The 21139-nt window shown below is 43.9% G+C and overlaps 1 protein-coding gene across 1 annotated transcript in view; it reads right to left on the bottom strand.

Moving 5' to 3' along the window:
• The window catches only part of dock1 (dedicator of cytokinesis 1), a gene marked incomplete at its 5' end in the record, with an annotated part of 602016 nt that overhangs the window by 442944 nt on the left and 137933 nt on the right, over positions 1-21139 (bottom strand). Inside the window, 4 exons of the mRNA XM_084323017.1 lie at positions 10539-10722; positions 12431-12534; positions 16980-17052; positions 20975-21073. Of these exons, the coding sequence (XP_084179143.1) occupies positions 10539-10722; positions 12431-12534; positions 16980-17052; positions 20975-21073 (460 nt within the window). The remainder of the gene's footprint in view (positions 1-10538; positions 10723-12430; positions 12535-16979; positions 17053-20974; positions 21074-21139) is intronic.

Raw genomic sequence — 21139 nt, 5'->3', positions numbered from 1 at the left:
AGTGAGTGAGTGAGTGAGTGAGTGAGTGAGTGAGTGAGTTACTTGGGTACGTCTTTTGAGGAAGCAGCCTACAGGAAACACCAGCGCCGTCTGTTGAGACGGATTGGCTTCGCTTCTCTTTTTTAAAAGAAAATCAAACCTGTTCCCAGAGCTTTGGCGCGCAATGAGACAACATCATGAGCGAGCACGAGCACGAGCACAAACACACACACACACACACACACACCCCCCCGATCAACAACCCATGGGTGCCTTGCAAATATTACTATCACAAAGTGGCAGGTAAAATATCAGCACCATTTCTACAGGGCTGGAGCTCGGGCTGGAGCTCACACCAGGCCACACACTGCTACCTGTCCCTCTCCTACACATTAAATAGAAAGACAGCGAGCAAGCGAGAGAGAGAGAGAGAGAGAGAGAGAGAGAGCGAGAGAGAGAGAGAGAGCGAGCGCGAGAGCGAGAGAGAGAGAGAGAGAGCGAGAGAGAGAGCGAGAGAGAGAGCGAGAGGATGGCGCTGGATTGATTTCTACCTGCAGTGTGTTTTATAGATCTTCACAGCAGCCCAGAATGGAACCAGAGCCAGTGGGGGTCAGTGGGCTGGCTCGTCTAACGTTAATCAAATCTGCCTCACCGGCCGAGGGAAAGGGGAGCTGCTTCTGCCATCGCACCTGAATATCCTTCCCAACACAGACTCCGGAGAGAATGCAGGTACATGACAGTACTCTTGAGTAAACCGCAGAGGACACCGGCATCACCCTGAACCGAGGGCACCGCCACACAAAGCACCTACTGTACTGTATGCAACATTTGATACAGAGGAGCAGTTCTAAGGACCGTACCGATTTGGAATTCTCGCAATTACCTACGATTGCGCCCAGTCTTTGGCGCTTTTGTGTCCGTAGGTGTATAAGGTGTGTGATTTAGCCCGTCTCAGTTTACCTTACTAAACGCCATTCACACTGCCACTGATGTTGAAAAGGGATGTTAATACTCCACGAGACGTGAAGGTGGTTTGAAAAGCATACTGTATGTATGATTATTTACTAGAAGTGTCGCACGGCAAACGTCCGCATTCAGTTGGGTGCACTTGTTCTTAAAGATGCTGAAAGTGGAATTATTTTGTTGAAATAACTGTTAAATAGCTCTACATTCCGACAGCTGTCACTGATATAGAGTGTTTGGTCAGTAACATGGGTCTCCCAGTCCCTCCGCACAGCAGTAAACACAAAATAAATGTTCTGGTATCCCTTCCCACTTCATCCAATCAGGACAGATTGGATAAATCTCATTTTACGTTCATGTTTTAACCTCTTAAAATTCCGATGGCCCGCCCCACGTCACTGCACATTTACGCCGTCTGTCGGCGTCACGCACATCGGTTGAAAGCCCGCCATTTGATTGACACCCAGCTTGACCTATTACGTGCTTTCAATCTCCGGTTATAAAACCAAACAGCCTGGGTTCGAGCCCAGCTCTCGGCGTTGCTACCGGCTGGCCGGTCGTTCATACTAACGCAATTGGCAAGTGTTAGAGGGTGGGAAAGCCGGTGGGTGGGGATTGGACGTTGTGGACAGCGACTCCTACAGGTCGGTTTGGTGACGCCGGTGCGGCGGAAGCAGGAAGTAGCGGGGGCAGCGTTACTCCTCGCCACTGAGAGTTCGAGCTGCTGCGGTAAAAAGATGCGACAGGCTGCCTCCTCGTGTACCGGAGGGGACACGTGATGCAAGGCTTCTGTCCTCACTACAGCCGACCAGTGGGAGGCATAGTCTAGCAACGTTCAAGACAGGGGAGGGAAGAATTGGATAATACGAAATTGGGATGGGAGAAAAATAGAAAATGGGGAGAAAAAAGTGGATCAAAAAATAAAACCAAACAGCCAACGAACATCAGTTTAGATTTGGATAGCTTCTGGCTGCTTGTGCGACATCAGTATCCATATATCTCAGGGAGCCGTCAAGGTGCTTTTACTTTCTCAACCTCCTACTTGTGCGAGCTGGCTCTTTCTTCTCCAACATGGCTGGCAGTGGAAGAGGACCTGCGTGTTGTGCAGTCCACTATCTCTCACCGCATAAAGAGACTGCCAAAAGCAAGCGCATGTGTCCCACTCAGGTCTCTGACATCAAGGCCACCTAATCATCCCTCCCCCTTAATAGGCTGATATCAATCCATGTCTCCTGAGCCGTTCAGCCATTGTGTAGTTTGTGTGCCTGGTGCCAGTGTATGGTAGCCATTGAGCCTGCGTAGTCCAAGGTTGGGTGCTACCAGTGGTGGTGAAGGAGGCAATTTCCACCCTATATTGTGGGGAGCAATTTGAGTGTCTAGAAAAGCGCTATATAAATGTAATTCATTCATTCAATGTGCACAACATAGCCTATTTTTAGTTTTTAATTTAATGAAAGTTTGACTAAGCTAATGCATTCGTGCCATTATTTTGCCCAAGCATGAACATCAATTACTTTTATTATCCTGTTAAAACTAATTGGAGAAATACATTTGGTCAAATTAACACTTTGGCTGCCATGGGTTAAATTCATTATCAACCGTAGGTTGCCGGCTCTATTTGTCTATAGAGAAAGTCCCCTTCTTTGCAGGGCTATAACTTTTTAAATTCTATTGCTACATTGCCATTATTAGGGCCCATTCAAAGTCCTATATGTATTGTTCATTGTGTAGCAACGTTAAACTTTTTCATTCACATATTCATAGTAAAGTATGGTCTAATGTATAAGTATGTTTTCATCTCTTTCTGCAGCTTTCTCCAGAACGTGATCTATAGCCCCAAATACATTATATTGATGATGCAATACAGTTTTATGGCAATCAGCGCGATATAAAAAATTCCAACTAGACGTACTTCTAGAAGTTACTACACGTCATCTGATGTTGACCGGATGGGCTAGGGGGCGTTTATAATTCCGTGGGCAGCGTTATACCAATCATCTAATGTGGGTCAAATGTTGATAATAGCAGTTAGTATCGAAGACGGTAACGTTACACGCTAAAACTCACCCCAGTCTCCGCGCGCCGTTGGGCGATCATCGTAGAGTAGAAATTTTATCATTATGGGATGTAGATTTACCCGGTCCATCTCCAGCTTGTATAATGGTATATACGTCCAAATCATGTTGTTTATCGAGTTATTGGCAATCGATCGCTATGTAGTGTGTCGAGATCGAGTCCCAGGACCTATTAGCGAGTGCCCGGAAGTAATACGGCCGTCCAGCACAACCTCTACGGCACTTCCTGTTAAGCGATTGCGCCGATCGGCCACCAGATGGCGCTCCTGAACCGCCAGAGAGCTCAGTGGGTCCTCCTGGTGGATCTCAGGCAAGCGGAGGGGACATATGAATCCGATCCCAGATTTTTGAAATATTGATATCAAAGACGCTGTAAAGCGTCTTCGGCAACTTGAGCATGGCCGGGAATGACGTGTTTAAGCGTTTTCCGGCACCCAAAGTGATTCAGGTTTGTTTGTGCATTGTTATTAACTTTTTTACAAAGGCATTATTTTCAGCCAAAACAAAATACCTATTCATAATATTATTCATCAATAATTAAAATAAATTCATCATGATTTGTTTTTAGTATAAGGTTTGTTACATTTTTTAACTCTTCGAAGAGTTGGGGTGCCTTGGAGAAGGAGGAAAGATTCAGGGGTGCCTTGGTTCAAAAGAGTTTGGGAACCTCTGGTCTAGAGAAACGATGACATTAAAGCTAAATTCGCACTTTCCCATTTTTGCTCTTTGTAATGCGCATTTTCTGTCACTACATTATTTTACTTTTCAGTTGCTAGACATTAACCATAAAGACTCACTCCTAATTTAATAATATTAGCCTATATTGTCATTTTACATTGTCACTTCAATAAAGTAAATGAGCACTTTTTTTTATCATATAATTAAGTATTTTGTTTCTTCACAATGTCACAAACACGACGCAAATGCAGCAGCTTGTATTTTAATTCATTTTCAAAACATTCCAGAGGGGGGTGGGGATGATTACGCAGCGCAAATGTTCATGATGCGTATTGACTTTCCGACCTTGGATTTGGATTTACGAACTCTGAAAGGCAGTCATCGGACATACTGGTTTGCGCCCGACGTGTTATTTTGGGAGAAATCATGGCGATTGCTATAATAACATTGATTCTACAGACATCCTCGGAATAAAATAATTATAATAATAATAAATATTATCATTAACAATTACGTTCGGACATAGTCCCTGTGATGTCTGAATATTTATAAAAGCACTACACAAACACTGCAAATGACAGTGAATACATAAATAAATAAATAAATAACACAAATGACAGACACAAATGATACGTTTAACGAGTTCCATATAAATTCCATCGTTTATTAACGATGTAGCAGGCGGTGTGTGTGTCTTAAACCACTCAACATACATACATAATATTTTATAATGTGATTAGAAAAGCTGCAAGCTGCACAGCGCGAATGGCTCACGTTGCATATTACAATAAAGTATTTGAGCACCTTTTTATGATATAATTAGATTTTTCGTTTCTTTTCTAGGTGAAGATAATTAGAAAAATATGTGATTATGATGATCTTGTATCTTGTTTGGGAAATATTCGTAATAAAATGTTTGGAAAGTTGTGCCTCGATCAACGATTTATCTCGGCTGCTCCCCTAAATTTCCAAAAGCCTAGAGAAAAGTTGTCTTAACTTCATCATCATAAGTTATGAATGTCAAATTGATATAAATATTCTTCATGTGTGCTATGGATTTCGAGACCTATTTCTGAAGCGCTGCGGCTATCCATCAATGCTGCAAGGCAGTTCTGTCAGACTTTGCGCCTCCTGGTGGCATATAACAGAACCGCAATCAACCTCAAAATCAATCCCGTCGGCACTGCCGTAGAATGGTAGACACTCTTAACACTTTGGATGCCACGGGTCCCCGTCTCAAAACATGGTTGAATGCCAGCACCCACTTCAATGATAGCGTTGTGAATGCATAAACTATGTCTTAAATTATGGCTATGTGTCTAATCTGGCTGTCGCTTATCAATGACTTGTTTGCAGTCAACATTGTCGAAACGGATTGTTTTTTTTTAATCGGTTCATTTCCGTTTTATACCATTTTGAAAAACCCTCGTTTTCTTGAAAGTTTCAGGAAAATATAAAGATTCTGTGATAAACGGCCTTTACTGGAATATTCTGGAATAAACAAAAAACTGTAATTTTTCGGCCTATTTATGAATTGTTTCAAATAAACGCTAGATTATCGATAGTATTATGTGTACTTATGCACGCTAGAGAAGCGAGCTGAAAAATCAATTCTCTCATTCCTGATCAGCGCGCACACACACACACACACACACACATGGCACACGCTGATATCTCTGTGAAAACAGCTCTGATTATACTAAGACTGGTAAAATAGATTCCTTACCTCAGATCAGATGTTCTCCAAAAAGATTATTCCAATTCCTGATCGCCATTCCAAATATCGAAGAAGGTCACTGTCAAATGACTATAGTATTGTCTCTATAGCTATAATATATAATATAGATATAGCTCTCCAAACAGTGATGCACAGTGAAAATATGTTATGCAAACGTGGCACAAGGGCCAGACTAATCCCTGGCGCTGAATGAGTTAACTACAAAAATCCTCCTCCTGCTCAACCCAGAGATCTTACTAAGACCCATTCCAGGGCTCCTCTGTGACCTCATTACACAGGCTTTATCAACAGCGCATTGCGCATATTATTTAGACCAGAGAGATAGGACAACAACAACACAACTCTCATCTCATTTCACCCCCCCCCCCCCCACGCACACACGCCCCCAAGTCTTCATTAACACATTGGACGCCAAAAACTAGTATACTCGTTATTGCCCGCCATGCGTTGTGCGCCAGAAACGAGTTAACTCGTTTTTGGGATCAATATTAAATTGTTTCACCATGGCATTCATAATTCATCCAGCCTCCCTCCGGGACTGCAGCTGGACCTTGTCTGATATTGCAACGCCTCAATACCGCCGCCAGGTGGATGTCAGGCGAGTTACACTCCAAGCCAAACCGGAAGTGGTGCTCAGTGCATAGAGGAAATTCCTCCGGCAGTAATATCTTGTAACGTGGGTCTAGATACACACTCGAGTGCATGGGATCGCTTTCAAAATGCAATAATCAATATGATTTCGGCGTTTATTGCGTCATACAAACGGGAAATGGATCTAGCAGATCAACGTCAAATAATTTGAATATTTTTCCTCCAGTCTCATCAGCGAACGGTAAGAGAAATATAACGTTATTTTCAGCCCGATTGTTTATTCATTTCACGGCAATCCATCTGATCAACATATCAACTAGGGATGCTCGATATTGGCTTTTTTACCGATACCGATATACTGTACCGATATTGTCCAACTCTTAATTTCCGATACCGATATCAACCGATACCGATATATGCAGGGTTCCCCCCCCCCCCACCCCCCCAAAAACGGAATAATTTCAGGTAATTAACATTACATATCTCTTGTTGTGGAATTAACACAACATTATGCATACTTTTGACAATAAATAAAATCAGAATTTGTTCTTACTTGCTTGCCTGGGTAAATAAAGGTTATAGAAATGTAAAAAAAATAACGATACCGATATTTTCCGATATCACATTTTTATGCCAATATCGGCCGATAATATCGGTAGGCCGATAATATCGGACATCCCTAATATCAACCCATACTAAATAAAGCCGTTACTGACGATCAAGGAATTATAAACGACCCCCCCCCCCCCTTTCCTTCACGCATGATGAAGCATAATGTATACCGATCATATACATTTGAATTTTTTAATATAGCGTATATAGGAAAGAAACGTCAATCGATAATCTATGCGTCAGGGCCTATAACTCGCGTTTTTGGAATTACTGCAGAAAATCTTAAAAACACTTATATTCTCGACGGTATTAACAACAATGTATGAATGAAAAAATATAACGTTCCCACATCCGGAACGATAGATACCCGCAAAGAAGGTAAACATCTCCATAGGGTTACAGCACTGACAGAATGGGCATAAGGAATACTGTGTGGCAGACAATGTGTTAAGAGGCAGTGGCAAAATTGCTTGTTTACCTCTGAGTTGCATTAACCCATTGAAACCGGGAAACACATTTGTGTGTATATACAGGCTATATAATGCATTATTAGCAGGCGTTTTAGGTCTAAATGCCTCCTCCACATTTGTACGCCAGCCGGCTGGGGGGGGGGGGGGGGGGGGAAGAGGGGCCTAGGAATCAATGGACGGCCAGAGCCGAAAACCGCCACTTTCCTTCAAATGAGGGGGTGCATCACACTTCTATCAGGCACCCGCCAACACGCTCAGCAGAGCCCTAGCAATCTCTCTCCCTCGCTCACTCTCTCGCTCGCTCTCCCTCTCATTCTCGCTGCAGATGGGGGAAATCATTGGCGTGCAGTTAGCGACTATCTACGAGATTCTACGTGATGTCGTGGGTGAAATTGGGGAGCTGCTGTCTCCTTCAATAAAAAGGGATATTGTGCAGTCGAACACTTCTGTGAACGTAATAGACCCAGAGCCGTCGACTCCTCGCCTGCTCTTATTTATGTTTAAAGCGGTAAAGTGATGAAAGCAGGGGGGACAACGTGCAAAAACAAAAAATCTGTATTTCAGGTTGGTGTCAAACAGAAAGAAGGTGGAGGTTAAAAAATAAATAATTATGAACAAAAGTTCTGAAAAAGGTTTCGGTGGATACCGTCTCACAGCGGGGAGAATTGGTACCTTTGCCTTTTGCAGCAGCGCCTCCCGCAGAAGGCCGCTGAGGGATGTTGCTCTTGCCTAATGCATGCGCTATGTGACCAGACTGCAATGTGCTGGTACTCTCTCACCAATATCGATCCGCTCGATGGCTCACTTCCCAAGCACTTTCTCCTCCTATTCTGTCCCCTCGCTCCACTGTTTCAAAGTATCCTTGCGTCGTCGTTAGAAAAAAGAAAAAAGGATTATTCAGAATGGGATGTGGTTAGATGGCAGTGAAAGGGGGGTGCTTTGGGCTAGTAAAACAATTAATTACATTTCCAGTCAGTGTCAGGCCACAGTGCATCTGTCCCCTGTCCCCTCTCTTTTCTGTCTCTCGACATCTTTCTCTCCCTGCTCTTCTCCCCACTTTTCATTTCAGCTCCATGAAAAGTGGCTGGTAGATGACACTCTGCACCCAAGCGACAGGAGGATGTTGTGCGTCACGTGTCATGTTGTGTGGCACAAAGCGTACACTGGGGTTCTGTTTGCCGGCACCGTGGGGTCAGAGAGAGAGAAGAATCCAGGAAAAGCCCTTAGGGTTGACTTGCCTGGAGAGTTTCCACACCTGCTTTTACCCTGAACATTCAACAAGGCAGCCACGGGTGAGGTGGGGTGGATAGAGTCTGGTAGTGACCATCGCAGGGTTTGTTTGACAGTCCAGGTCTAAACACTGGCATCCCACGGTTTACGGCCGTGTCTAAATGCTGGGGGGAAGCGCGGAGGTCAAGGTCCTTAATCTGTAAGCCCGCGGCTGGAAGAGGGGATTTCCTTGGCTTAATAAGCATCGCTCTCCTCGTCGCCCGGGGGAAATAAACGTGCCAGTTTGACAGCAGTAAACATACCTGAGCTCCTTCTCGCACCCCACCCAACCCCAAGGCAGACATGGCCTGGAATCTGCTGACCATGATGGAGTGGGGAGAGAGGAGCTGAGGAAGCGAGGGAAAGTAGGCTAGAGATAGAGAGATGGAGAGAGAGAAGGATGAAAGGGAGGGGGGAAGACGTGGGGTGGGGGGGTTAGTGAGAGTCAATGTGGAGGAGAGAGAGGAAGAGAAACTAGTTTACCAAGTAAAGTGAGAAAGACAAGAGGGGTAGCCGTGTGGGAGGGGTAATTCCCAGGTCCTGATTACATTGCGAAGAGTTGGTTTGAAGAGAGGCTCTAGCCCGAGACAAGAAGGGGATGTTTTCGTTGCATAAACAAGCAGATCTACATCTCTTAAAATGTAGCTTCAGCTCTATGGTGGCCATCTTTTAGTGATGCGAAAAAGAGATCACCATGATACTATAGGAAAGGCCCACTATATCCATGTGAGTCCTCTGGAGCTAAAAGAGAGCAGCAACAGAATGAGTGTGATAAATAACCAGTGGCTAGTATAGACCTAGATTTAGTGTTCTCACAGTAGAGCTGTCCCGAAGCCTGTTTTTGGGCTTCAAACTTCGTCAGGGTTTTTCTAACGGACGTTCGAACCTTCGTTTTTCATTTAAAAATTTAATAATTCAAAAAAAAAAAATATATATATATATATATATCCTCAAACTAAATCCTCAATTTGAATAAAGTGATTCATCTGATTAAATTAGTTTTTTTTTTTTTTATTAAATCAAGTTTCTTTAACACATGACGATTTATCGCTTGGATGCCACCACGTTAATCAATGGGAGGACGAGCACATTTGCGAACACATAAACGACTATCTTAAATTATGGCTACGTGTCTAATACACCCGTCGCTTATCAATGACTTGCTTGCAGTCAACATGTACGAAACAGATTGTTTTTTCATCAGTACATTTCCGTTTTATACCGCTTTGAATACGAGTATAGTTTCAGAGAGTTCTAGTAATTTCAGAGAAATTCCGCAAAAATAGACATTTACTGGAATACACAAAACACGTTGTAATTTTCCGGCTGATTTATGAATAGTTTTTCGAATAAACGCTAGATTATCGAGAGTATTTGTGTTCTTATGCACGATACAAAAGCAGGCTGAAAAATCATTCAGCGCTCAGCTCCTAACACCACACACATGTTGTGAAATCTGTGAAAAACAACTCTGATTAACCCAAAACAGGTAACATAGATTCCTTACCTCAGATCAGATGTTCTGCAAAAAGATGAATCCAATTCCTGATCGCCATTCCAAATATTGATCGTGTTTATTGATCCAACGTTATAGTCCGAAACGCATAATCCAAGCTGCTTCCAGCCTCGCCAGTGAATCTGGTAACACGACACTGCTTGCCAGAGGTGGGAAAACCCTGGACCGGAGTTTTTCTCTGATGCACTTTTTCACTCAATCCAATGATGTGCATTACCATCCGGGAGATGATAGGGGGCGGTATTTGCCCTTTTCGAGCTCAGAGCCATTCGCAATGATAATGTCAGGCTGGACAGATGAAAAATGAATGGATATCACTAATAAAATAAATAACGATTAAACAACAAGAAATCTCGTTATTGGCAACCAACACATGGCGGCCAATAACGAGAAATCTCGTTGTTGGCAACCAATGTGTTAATGAATATAACTCATCAGTTTTAATACTATAATATTAGTGTAGCCTAATCTTTATCTGCAACTGTAAAGAAAAACCCCATTGGTTTAAACAGAATGAATAGACACATAGAAAATATATATATAAAAAAATATTTTTCACTGGGATCAGCCATGCTTTTACCAAGTTTCCATGCCGACACTGGCCCGTCCTCTCCATGTAATGCTAGGTATAGTATAGAGGGCCTTACCGTTCTGTGTGAGTTTGGTGGAGCAGACCAGGGTGGAGATCTGGAAGGAGTCCTTGCTGATGGTGCAGTTGCCCAGGTTCTGGGTGCTCTTCCCCGTCGCTGGGTAGCCCTTCTCCTCCAGCTCCACCTTGGTCGCGGGGAGGTTCAGGTACAGGGACAAGTCCTCCAGCCTCTTGGCCTCGGCCTGGCAGTCGGGGTTACAGTGACATTGAGTCATTTAGCGGACACTTTTTTATCCAAAGCCACTTACAAATTGTGTAGAACAAGTCAGCAGGAGGAGTAGAGCTCTGGTGGCTACGGGTAATTGGTATTGATCATCTAGCAGTTCGCAGGGGAAATTCACTCTTTTATTCAGTTGATTCACATGGAATCGAACTGAATCTGAAATAATATATGGTGGCACAGTTGTTAGCACTGTTGCCTCACAGCAAGAAGGTCTGGGTTCGAACCCCAGCAGGGGGCCTTTCTGTGTGTGAGTTTGCATGTTCTCCCTGTGTTCACGTGGGTTTCCTCTGGGTACTCCGGTTTCCTCCCACACCATAAAGACATGCATGTTAGGAAGGGACTACAGATGAAAACGAGCTCATTAGCTAATTCTGGCACATTTACATTGATGTGGAAACTGAACATGTTGATTAATGTGCACTGTCCCTGGGTAAAAAATAAATAGATAAACTTAAAGTTAATATATATATTAGGTGCTTGTGAATTTAGTATATGAATATATATAAGTGTATAAGAATACGTATAGGAATATGTTTGCAAGAAAGAATAGCGTTGTTTTACTTTTCTGATTGTTGTTTTGGTTGTTTTTTCTGCAAGAGTCTTATTTGTAGTCATGTCTTTATGTTTTGTGTGAAGCACAGAGAGTAGAGGATCTTTATGTTTTGTGTGAAGCACAGAGAGTAGCGGATCAAATAATAATCGAATAAATTCTGAATTTAAAGTGTATTGACTCAGGCTCTGCTGGGTGCGGCATAAAACATTACTGAGAATCTAGCATTCTGTAGATAATAGGATTCACAAATAGAGCACATTTGTCTCTACGCCATTTTTCTCCTTTAGAATATATAGGTATATTTTCAACAGAATGTGAAGAGGGACATGTTGCGTAAACGGACCGATATGCAACTCTCTATGGTGCACAAATTCACACCAGTGACCCATGTATGCTTTGCACTCTGCTCTTGGCACAACACTCCGCCAAATGGCTTGGCTCGCACCAGTTATTATATCGCTTATCGGAAACTTTGAACTACAAAGTTTGCCATTTATATTCCCAAAACTTTGGAACGAGGTTATGTTTATTGATTCTATGAAGTCTTTTGTGGTGTCTGTAATAATATAATTTAATTTGTATATTTTGTATGTTTTTATATTCTGTATTTATTATAATTTTTATTATTTCTGATTGACTTGTCGTTATTATAGTTAATATTGTTGCAGTATTGTCCTGTGGTGTGTTGTGTATTATTGTGTTACTGTATTGTGTTGTGCTTTGTTAAAAAGAAATTATATAAAAAAATATATATAATCGACCTGATAACGATGAAGAGACACGGAGGCGTGAATAATCAAACACAACGGCCTGGTCTCTGACTGACTGACACTGGCAGGATGTAAAGACAGTGGAGATAATCTCCCCAATTATAGACCAACCCCCCACCCCCTCCTCCCGTCTTAACTCTTTAATTACCATGAATGAGAGTGGGCACTCAAAAGGTATCATTACATAAAGCGTTTTAATTGGAAAGTCATTCGAAGGTCTCGCATTACAATAGCTGCTGATATTACAGGAGCCGCTGTTGTTCTCCACAGACTCATCTCTATTGTGGTCGCGTCGTGCGGAGGAGCGCGGGACCCGGCAGGGGGGGGGTTCTGGGATATATTACCTTGTACACAATGAGATCATGCTCGCCGTCCCTTAGTGTTGTGCCGTCGTACCTCATCAGCTTCACAAACGACAGTGCGAATATCTTCTCTGATTTGTCTTTAGCTGCGAAGGAGGAGGAAGGGAGAGAGTGTAGTCAGGGGGGGGGGGGGGGCGGCAGAACCGATCGCTAGTCATTAACATCTCATTGTGTGTGCGTGCGCACGTGTGCATGTGTGTGTCCAGGCTGTGTTGGCCCATGCTCCCACCACCACCAACGTAAGTTATCAGAGACAGAAGCTCCGGGGCACTGAGGCGTGTGCGACAGAGGCCGGATTCACAACAACTCATTAACAAAACACACACACACTAACAAAGAGCATGAACCCCAACACAAATCTCAGGCTCCTTGTGCTGACTCAGCCCTCCCGGTGACCTCCCGGTGACCTTTGTGGTGCCTCTGATGCCTGAGTTATTGCTCCGATCCATGGTGGTGCGTGTGTGTTTTCCTATCGTTGTGGGGACTAAAGTTCCCCAAAAGGAAGGAAAATGATTTGTGTTAGGCATGTAGTGGTTATGGTTACAGTTAGGGTAATGGCTAGTGTGTGTGTGTGTGTGTGTGTGTGTGTGTGTGTGTGTGTGTGTGTGTGTGTGTGTGTGTGTGTGTGTGTGTGTGTGTGTGTGTGTGCGCGTGTGAGTGAGTGAGTGCATGTGTGTGTGTGTGGTCAGCACTCTGCACGCTCCAGTAAACACAGATACAGTGTGAAAGAGTGATAGCAGGACTGTGCTACGTGCCTCACGACTACCTGCGTCTCTCGAATGGAAAAGGATGAAGTGTAAGCAATACGGATGACAAGAGAAATAAACCCTTGTCCGCATTAAAAGCCCTACGGTCCAAAACATATGGACTGTCCAATTCCTATTAACACGTCAAGGGGGCCTGCTGTACTTTATCTCAGGGCCGGCGGCGTAGCCATGTGACAAACGCCTACATTTATGCAGACCTGCCGTCTTGGGAGCAGGCGGGTGTATCGACAGGCCGGAAGATGATGGTTTTGTCCTGTGGCCGCGCGCTTGGATAGGGGCCGCTCACATAGTCATCGCGGATCAACAAGCTGAAATTTACGTGCGCTGGGATGTGATCCGTCGGAGTATCTTCCGCATGCCATCTGCATAAATCCTCTCATTGGCCTGCCGCCTGCAGCCCTTGCTGGTGAATAATTGCTGGGCTGGCTGGAGCGAGACCAATGAGGAGGAGCACAGTAGATATGCACCCCGACCTCCTCTACGCTCCCCCTCCACCACCCAACAAGGGGAAGTGTATTCAGTGATTTCCTAAGGAGAGCCGAGAGAAGCTCAGGAATACAGACGTGGACAAAACGTGTCCTTTCTCGGGTGAGCGTCCTTTTGTCGGCTGAACTTTTAACTCTGTGTGTGGGGGGGGGGTTCGATTCCCACTCCTCCCTGGCAGTGTGTTGAAGTGTCCTTGAGCAAGACGCTTAACCCCTAATTGCTCCCGATGAGCAGGTTGGCACCTTGCATGGTAGCTTCCACAGTCGGTGTGTGAGTGAATGGGTGAATGTAAAGCCCTTTGGATAAAAGCACTATATAAATGCACCATTTCTACCATCTAAAAATCTACTACCCCACCATCCTACCCACCTGGACCACACACCCAGCAACAGGCAGCATGTGGCACATGAAATACCATGGCAAAAATGAGCCACATTGTCCACAGGAGCAGTGGGTAAATTAAGTCTATGGCAGACACCACAAGGGCCTTCGTTTCCTCATCTCTGACATCTCTCGACTCCAACAAGGGTTAAATCAGGGGTTCACAGAGGGCGCCCGTGTTGAAGTTTGGATATCTCTATGACCACTATAATAGGGCTCTCAGTCTCAGGGCTTGCTCTGACCAACTGGCAGAGGTGTTCACCAACATCTTCAACCTCTCCCTGAGTCAGTGACAACTGGCAGAGGACAGGTGTTCACCAACATCTTCACCTATCCAAAGTCCGTTTGTGGTCCCCCCTACAAGGTGGCCTCCTGCCTTGTCACTGAGCGACTAGACAAAACCAACATCTGACCCCCTTTAGTTCACATACAGACCAAACAGGGCCATGGATGATGCCATCGCCCTGGCGACACACACCTCACTCACTCACCTGGACCAAGGGAACACATAATATGTGAGAATGTTCTTCACTGATCAGCATTCAACACTATAATTCCCTCTAAACTCGTCCCTAAGCTCGCTGATCTTGGACTGGAGACTATCAGCAGCTGGATATTCAACTTCCTGACGAGCAGGCCCCAGGTGGTGAGAATCGGCAGCCACACCTCCTCCTCGCCCGACCCTCAACATGGGCACACCACAGGGCTGTGTGTTCAGCCCCCTCGTGTACTCCCTGTTCACCAACAACTATGCTGCCAAGAACAGCTCCAATGTCATCATCAAGTTTGCTGCCGACAGGGCCATGCTGGGCCTCATCACAGACAACGATGAGACGGCCTACAGAGAGGAGGTGGAGACACTAACCAGCTGGTGCCATGACAACAGCCTCTCTCTCTCAACATCAGTAAAACTAAAGAGGATCCTGGGTTACAGGAGACAGCCGGGGGGGCAGACACCGCTCCATCTACATTAGTGAGGCTGAGGTTGAAAGGATCAGCAGCTTCAAGTTCCTCTGTGTGCACATCAGAGGATCTCTCCTGGACACTACCCACACACAGAGTGGTCAAGAAAGCTCACCAGCGGTTCCATTTCCTGAGACTGAGGAAATTTGGCATGAACGCCAGAATCCTCACACGCTTTTATAGGTGCACCATTGAGAGCTTGCCGATAGCCTGGTACTAGAACTGTTCTGCCCACAGAGAGTAGTGGAGGCAGCACAGCACATCACTGGCAACAGACTCCCAGCCACTCAGGATTCATCAGCGGTGCCTGCGAAAGGCACACAGCCTCATCAAGGACCACAGCCACCCAGCATGCAAACTGTTCTGCCTGTTACCGTCTGGCAGATGATACAGGAGCAGGGCACGTACCACCACACTCAAGGACACCACGCCAGGCTTCTCAACTCATAAACCTAAATATTCCACATCGCATATCTTCTTACCTGCTGTCTCCACTGTTAAAATGTAAAAATCAACTACAGTGTATGACTGCTGCTATTGAGCCTGCTATTGACTGCTACAAACCCAATGTGCAATACTGTTGTATAAGCTTGTCCCGTTTACACACAATCCTCACTGTCATATATGCATACAGTTTTACATTTCACATTATAGGAAACTGATGATTACTTTTTAATAGGGGGGCAAACATGTCTGTTTTATAGGCAAGCTGGACTGCTTTCACAGTGGCTTCAGAGGATGTCAGAAAGCAGTTTGTAATGTTTTTTTCATTAACCGTTTCGTGGCCAACCACGTATATGTGATTGGGAGCCGACTATTGAAGGCCAACCACGTATACGTGTTAAGCTTGTCCCAGATGTTGTCACGGAGCTGTATGTTGGCTGGAAAAGGCATATTGGGACTCCGAAAGTGCAGTACCGGCCAGATCCTGGTATTGGCGCTCTCTCAAGAATGCAGTTTCCCCTGTTGCAGACCTGGTGTAACTTTTTTTCGGTCCGGGTTAGCTTTTCTGTTAGCCTGAAGCGAGGGCTTTACCTTATCGCCTGGAATACTTTTTGCGATGCCGAATTAAGTATGCAGTATGTTTGTGAAAACCCGGGGTTAAACATTTATCTGTGCAAAAAAAGATGGGCTCCCACCCACACTTCCAATACATTCCAGGCTGGATTTTAGTCTAATTCAGAGCGACCAGAGGTGTAAAGTAAACAGAGCTGAGCAGCTCTACTCCAGGTGTAAAGTCAACAGAGCTGAAGGATTAGCGGCAGGTTCTTATCGTACCACAAAAAAGATGACTGTTTCCACCAGCCAATAACCACCCAAACCAACCACCCAAACCAACACTGCTCGACGGACCTGGGCTAATTGATTCTTTTGCATACGCCTGCCTTGCTCGCGCCCCCCTCCAACCCCCCCTTCTGCTGCTGCTGGCAGGCGCGGCCCCGCCATGTGGTGTGCAGATGGAGCAGCGGTGTTGCCAGGACAGGCATCCCTGCTTTCTACACTCTAAACATTTATATATATATATATATATATATATATTATATATATAAAAAAATAAGGATATTAGAACATAATTAGAGGGAAACACGATGCTGATTCCCTGCTGTGTTTAAATTAAGATGCCGGTTCCCACCAAACAAACAAGTGACCTCGGGAATTATTCACAACCCATCTGCAGTCGCCGACAGGCGGCCTGGGGTTGCTTTTTCACGCAGGAGGGGGGGGGGGGGGGGGGGGGGGAGAGACCAACACTTGATTAATGTGACACAGAGTGAGCTTCAAAGTATTCATCACTGTGCGCCGCCACATCTGCTTGACTTGGATAGTTTCCCCGTCATTTTAGCCGCAGATAGATTGGCAGCCGGTCATGGTGTGGCAGGTCATTAACCCCTCGGAAAGCATTATTCATGAGTTGACATTCTGTTATTACTCACAGTCCTGAGACGAGCGGTGACGGAAGGTGAACCGCAAGTGGCTTCGGTTCACGTCTTCAATAGGAATGGCGACCTTTGGGGAGAGAGAAGTCAAAGAAAGCAAGTATGAGATACTTTGAGATACACAGCGTGCGGCAGGCTAGGAGCACATCAAGTCTCAAAACCCAAGCTGAATATTTCATCGGTGGATAGATATTCGCAAGGAGTCCTGCTGCAAACGATCCTCTGGGATGCAAATACATTCCACCCATCCCGCCTTTCCCCAACTTTTTATGTATTGGCATTTCATGTTGTTGATAACTTCAACTTCTCCCACATTTACCAGTATATCTATTGTATATCTATATCTATCTATCAATATTCATCATTCTAAGTCTTGTAGGGATTGTGAGATCACGGTTCATTAACCAATATCCCGATAATACTACTAATACAAAGCTCAACAGCCCCCCCCCCCCAAACAACGTTAACCTGCGTCGGGGTCACAATGTTGAAAACGTGCCTGAACTCAACAGCATCCTATTTGATTTTTCCTTTTTGGATGGCAATGGTAGTCATTTTGAAAATGAGGAGTGGGGAGCCCATTTTGGGACGTGAACGTCGAGCAAGGACACAGGGTTCCCACAGACATTGCAAAATTAAATTCAAGGACTTTTAAGTACTTTTCCAAGCAAGATTTTTCATTTTCAAGGATGTCACTCGAAGGATACAATTCACTTTTAAATGCCGTTTGTTTAAAGGACGACTCCACTTTTTTTGGAAATTAGCTTATTTAACATCTTCCCTGGAGTTAGACAAGAAGATGCATACCTTTTTTGTCTCTGTGCGTGCATTTTAGCTTTGGGAATAGACGCTCCGTTAGCATAGCTTAGCTTCATCACTGGAAGTGGGGGAGGACAGTAGCCTTACAGTGCCTTACAGTGTATTGCAAGGTCTGACATTGACCAAACTTGATATGCATGACCTTGGTGGGCTCTAGGTCAACTCCTGAAAAGGGGGTCAATGTCAGACCTTGCAATCAAAAGTTAGGGGGCGCACTGAAATTATGGCAAGGGTTATTAGCCCCCTAACTTTGATTGCAAAGTCTGACATTGACCCCCTTTTCAGGAGTTGACCTAGAGCCCACCAAGGTCATGCATATCAAGTTTGGTCAATGTCAGACCTTGCAATACACTGTAAGGCACTGTAAGGCTACTGTCCTCCCCCACTTCCAGTGATGAAGCTAAGCTATGCTAACGGAGCGTCTATTCCCAAAGCTAAAATGCACGCACAGAGACAAAAAAGGTATGCATCTTCTTGTCTAACTCCAGGGAAGATGTTAAATAAGCTAATTTCCAAAAAAAGTGGAGTCGTCCTTTAAGCATCTTCTTGGCCTGCTTGCCAGCTAGAGCAAGCTAGAGCATCATACGCGAATAAATAAGGAAAAGCAGTTGAAGCGCGCGAGACAGCGACTCGTCAGATGTTATTAAAACAGAACAAAAAAATCTATTTCTTGATTCAGAACAATTTGATCATGGATGAACAAAAACATTCAACGCGAATGGTTGATTTGAATTTCAAGGACATTTTAAGCACCTCGTTAAAAAATGGGCTGTTTTCAAGGAATTCCAGGCCTCGACTTTTTTTTGTAAAAAATCAAACACTTTAAGCACGTCAAGGACCTTGTCCGAACCCTAAGGACAGTTATTTCCTTGCTAGTAAGGATGAAAGGCATCACGTCCTGATGGATTAAGGGTTGAGTGACATGCAAATATGAAGGAGGGGATACATTTAGTAACTCACAAATGCCACTTGGTTCAATCAGGGTTGAATTCGACACGACACGTTATGACAGATGTATCATGCATCATTGTTGCATGATTGATGCATTTATTGATGCTGCATGTGAAACCATTATAGTAGTGACGGTGCCAGTATTCAGTACCACTGCATGTTTGCATCTACAGTTGCATTGTATGGCTGTCAGAATTTAGTGATGTATTGTAAGGACTGCGCCACTTATTACCTATAATAATGGCTCTGGTTACTGATGATCAGAAGATCACGTTAGACCAGCGGTTCTCAAACTATGGGTCGTGACTAGGGATGTCCGATATTATCGGCCTACCGATATTATCGGCCGATATCGGCATTAAAATGTGATATCGGAAAATATCGGTATCGGTTTAAAAAAAAAAAAAAAATCTTTTATTTTTTTATTACATTTCTATAACCTTTATTTACCCAGGCAAGCAAGTAAGAAAAATTCTGATTTGATTTATTGTCAAAAGTATGCATAATGTAATTCCACAACAAGAGATATGTAATGTTAATTACCTGAAATTATTAAATTTTTTGGGGGGGGAAACCCTGCATATATCGGTATCGGTTGATATCGGTATCGGAAATTAAGAGTTGGACAATATCGGTATATCGGTATCGATAAAAAAGCCAATATCGAGCATCCCTAGTCGTGACCCAAATTGGGGTCGCGGGTAGGTGGCAGTGGGGCATTGGCAAGTAAAAAAAAAATAATATATATATATTAGGGATGCTCGATATTGGCTTTTTTACCGATACCGATATACCGATATTGTCCAACTCTTAATTTCCGATACCGATATCAACCGATACAGATATATGCAGGGTCCCCCCCCCCAAAAAACGGAATAATTTCAGGTAATTAACATTACATATCTCTTGTTGTGGAATTAACACAACATTATGCATACTTTTGACAATAAATAAAATCAGAATTATTATATTTATATATATTTTTTTTTATGTTCTGGCAACATATTCTGGTTAAAAATGCCTCGTTTTATAAATGTGTATTGATAACATAGCTGTAATAAAATGTTCTAATAAATATGCATAATCAAGTGCAACAACGTGTGCTTTTATTTTGATATTCCTTAATTCCACGTTGAAATTATGCGATACAGTGTGGGGTCCCCAAAAAAAATCCTAAATAAAATGGGATCGCGGTATGAAAAAGTTTGAGAACCCCTGTGTTAGACCGTTGTCAAAAATTATGATTAAGAAATAATTCAATGAATAGCCCAGGCTTTTATTTGCTTCAGTCACTGAACTCACCCTGCCTTTATTTGGGACACAGGCCTCTAATTCCTTTTGCACAGAAATACTGCTCAACAAAGATGGGAAATATCAACTTGTTTATTTAAACTAGTATGAGTATTACTTGTGTACCAGCATGTACACATCAAAATAAAACAAATATAGAACTTGGTATTCATCTAATCCTATGGATTATTTAATTATTAGCACTTGACTGCACCAGATCCCCAGTGTTGCTTGGGAAAAGATGGCCGATAGGATTTACCTCCTGCTCTTCCCATTAACGCAGTGATTCTATCAGCTTAGATGCCCAGATTGATGGTTAACGGCTCAATGAAGAACATGTGATTAAATAAAGATGCTGATGACATAGAGGTGGCTCGGAATGTGTAACACATAACGTCTACATTAAAAGTCAGCGGCAATGGCAACTGGATAAACAATTAATGTAGACTCTGCTCACTTATTTGTCAAAACCGCATAAAAACACCCTGCCTTTTATTTGGGACAGACGTCTGCTTTTGTTTGAAGTTTTTTACGGTATACATATTGCATGATGCTGACGAATGTGTCGCTGCGGGGAACTCCCTCTGTTTAACATAATGATCGTGTGTGCAGATTTCGTCCCATCGCAGATGTCAAATGACACTGGCTGAATCACAGACGTCAGGAGACGCGCTCACTCCGCGCCCCACTAATAAGACGTCATGCTGGCCTCAAGGACCGACGGTGTTCAGAGACGGCTATGTTTAGTGGGTTCCCTCTAGAAAATCACTGGGTTGAATTCTGAGAGAATTGCACTGTGTATAATGAATAATGTATTTAGGTTTCTCTGAATAGTGATGCTGTGTAGTGAATATAAATAATGGCAGAAAAACCCAGAAAACATTTATTTGTCTCCCGCTAACTGGAGCTGAGAACGGGTGGTATGTGCAGACCTTGACGGTTTCAAACCAGCGGGGCTGCTTCACTTGGTAGTAGATCACAGACTTGTACTCCAAGATCCCCTCATCCCCGGCTCCTGGATAGATCACATTCTAGAGGGAGAGAGGGGGAGAGAGAGAGAGTGAGAGTGAGTGAGAGTGAGAGTGAGAGTGAGAGTG

The sequence above is a fragment of the Notolepis coatsorum genome (genome assembly GCF_963971535.1).
Source record: "Notolepis coatsorum genome assembly, chromosome: 10".
In the NCBI taxonomy this organism is placed as follows: Eukaryota; Metazoa; Chordata; class Actinopteri; order Aulopiformes; family Paralepididae; genus Notolepis; species Notolepis coatsorum.
Note: the sequence above shows the minus strand (reverse complement) of the source record. Positions and strands in the feature narration are given on the sequence as shown.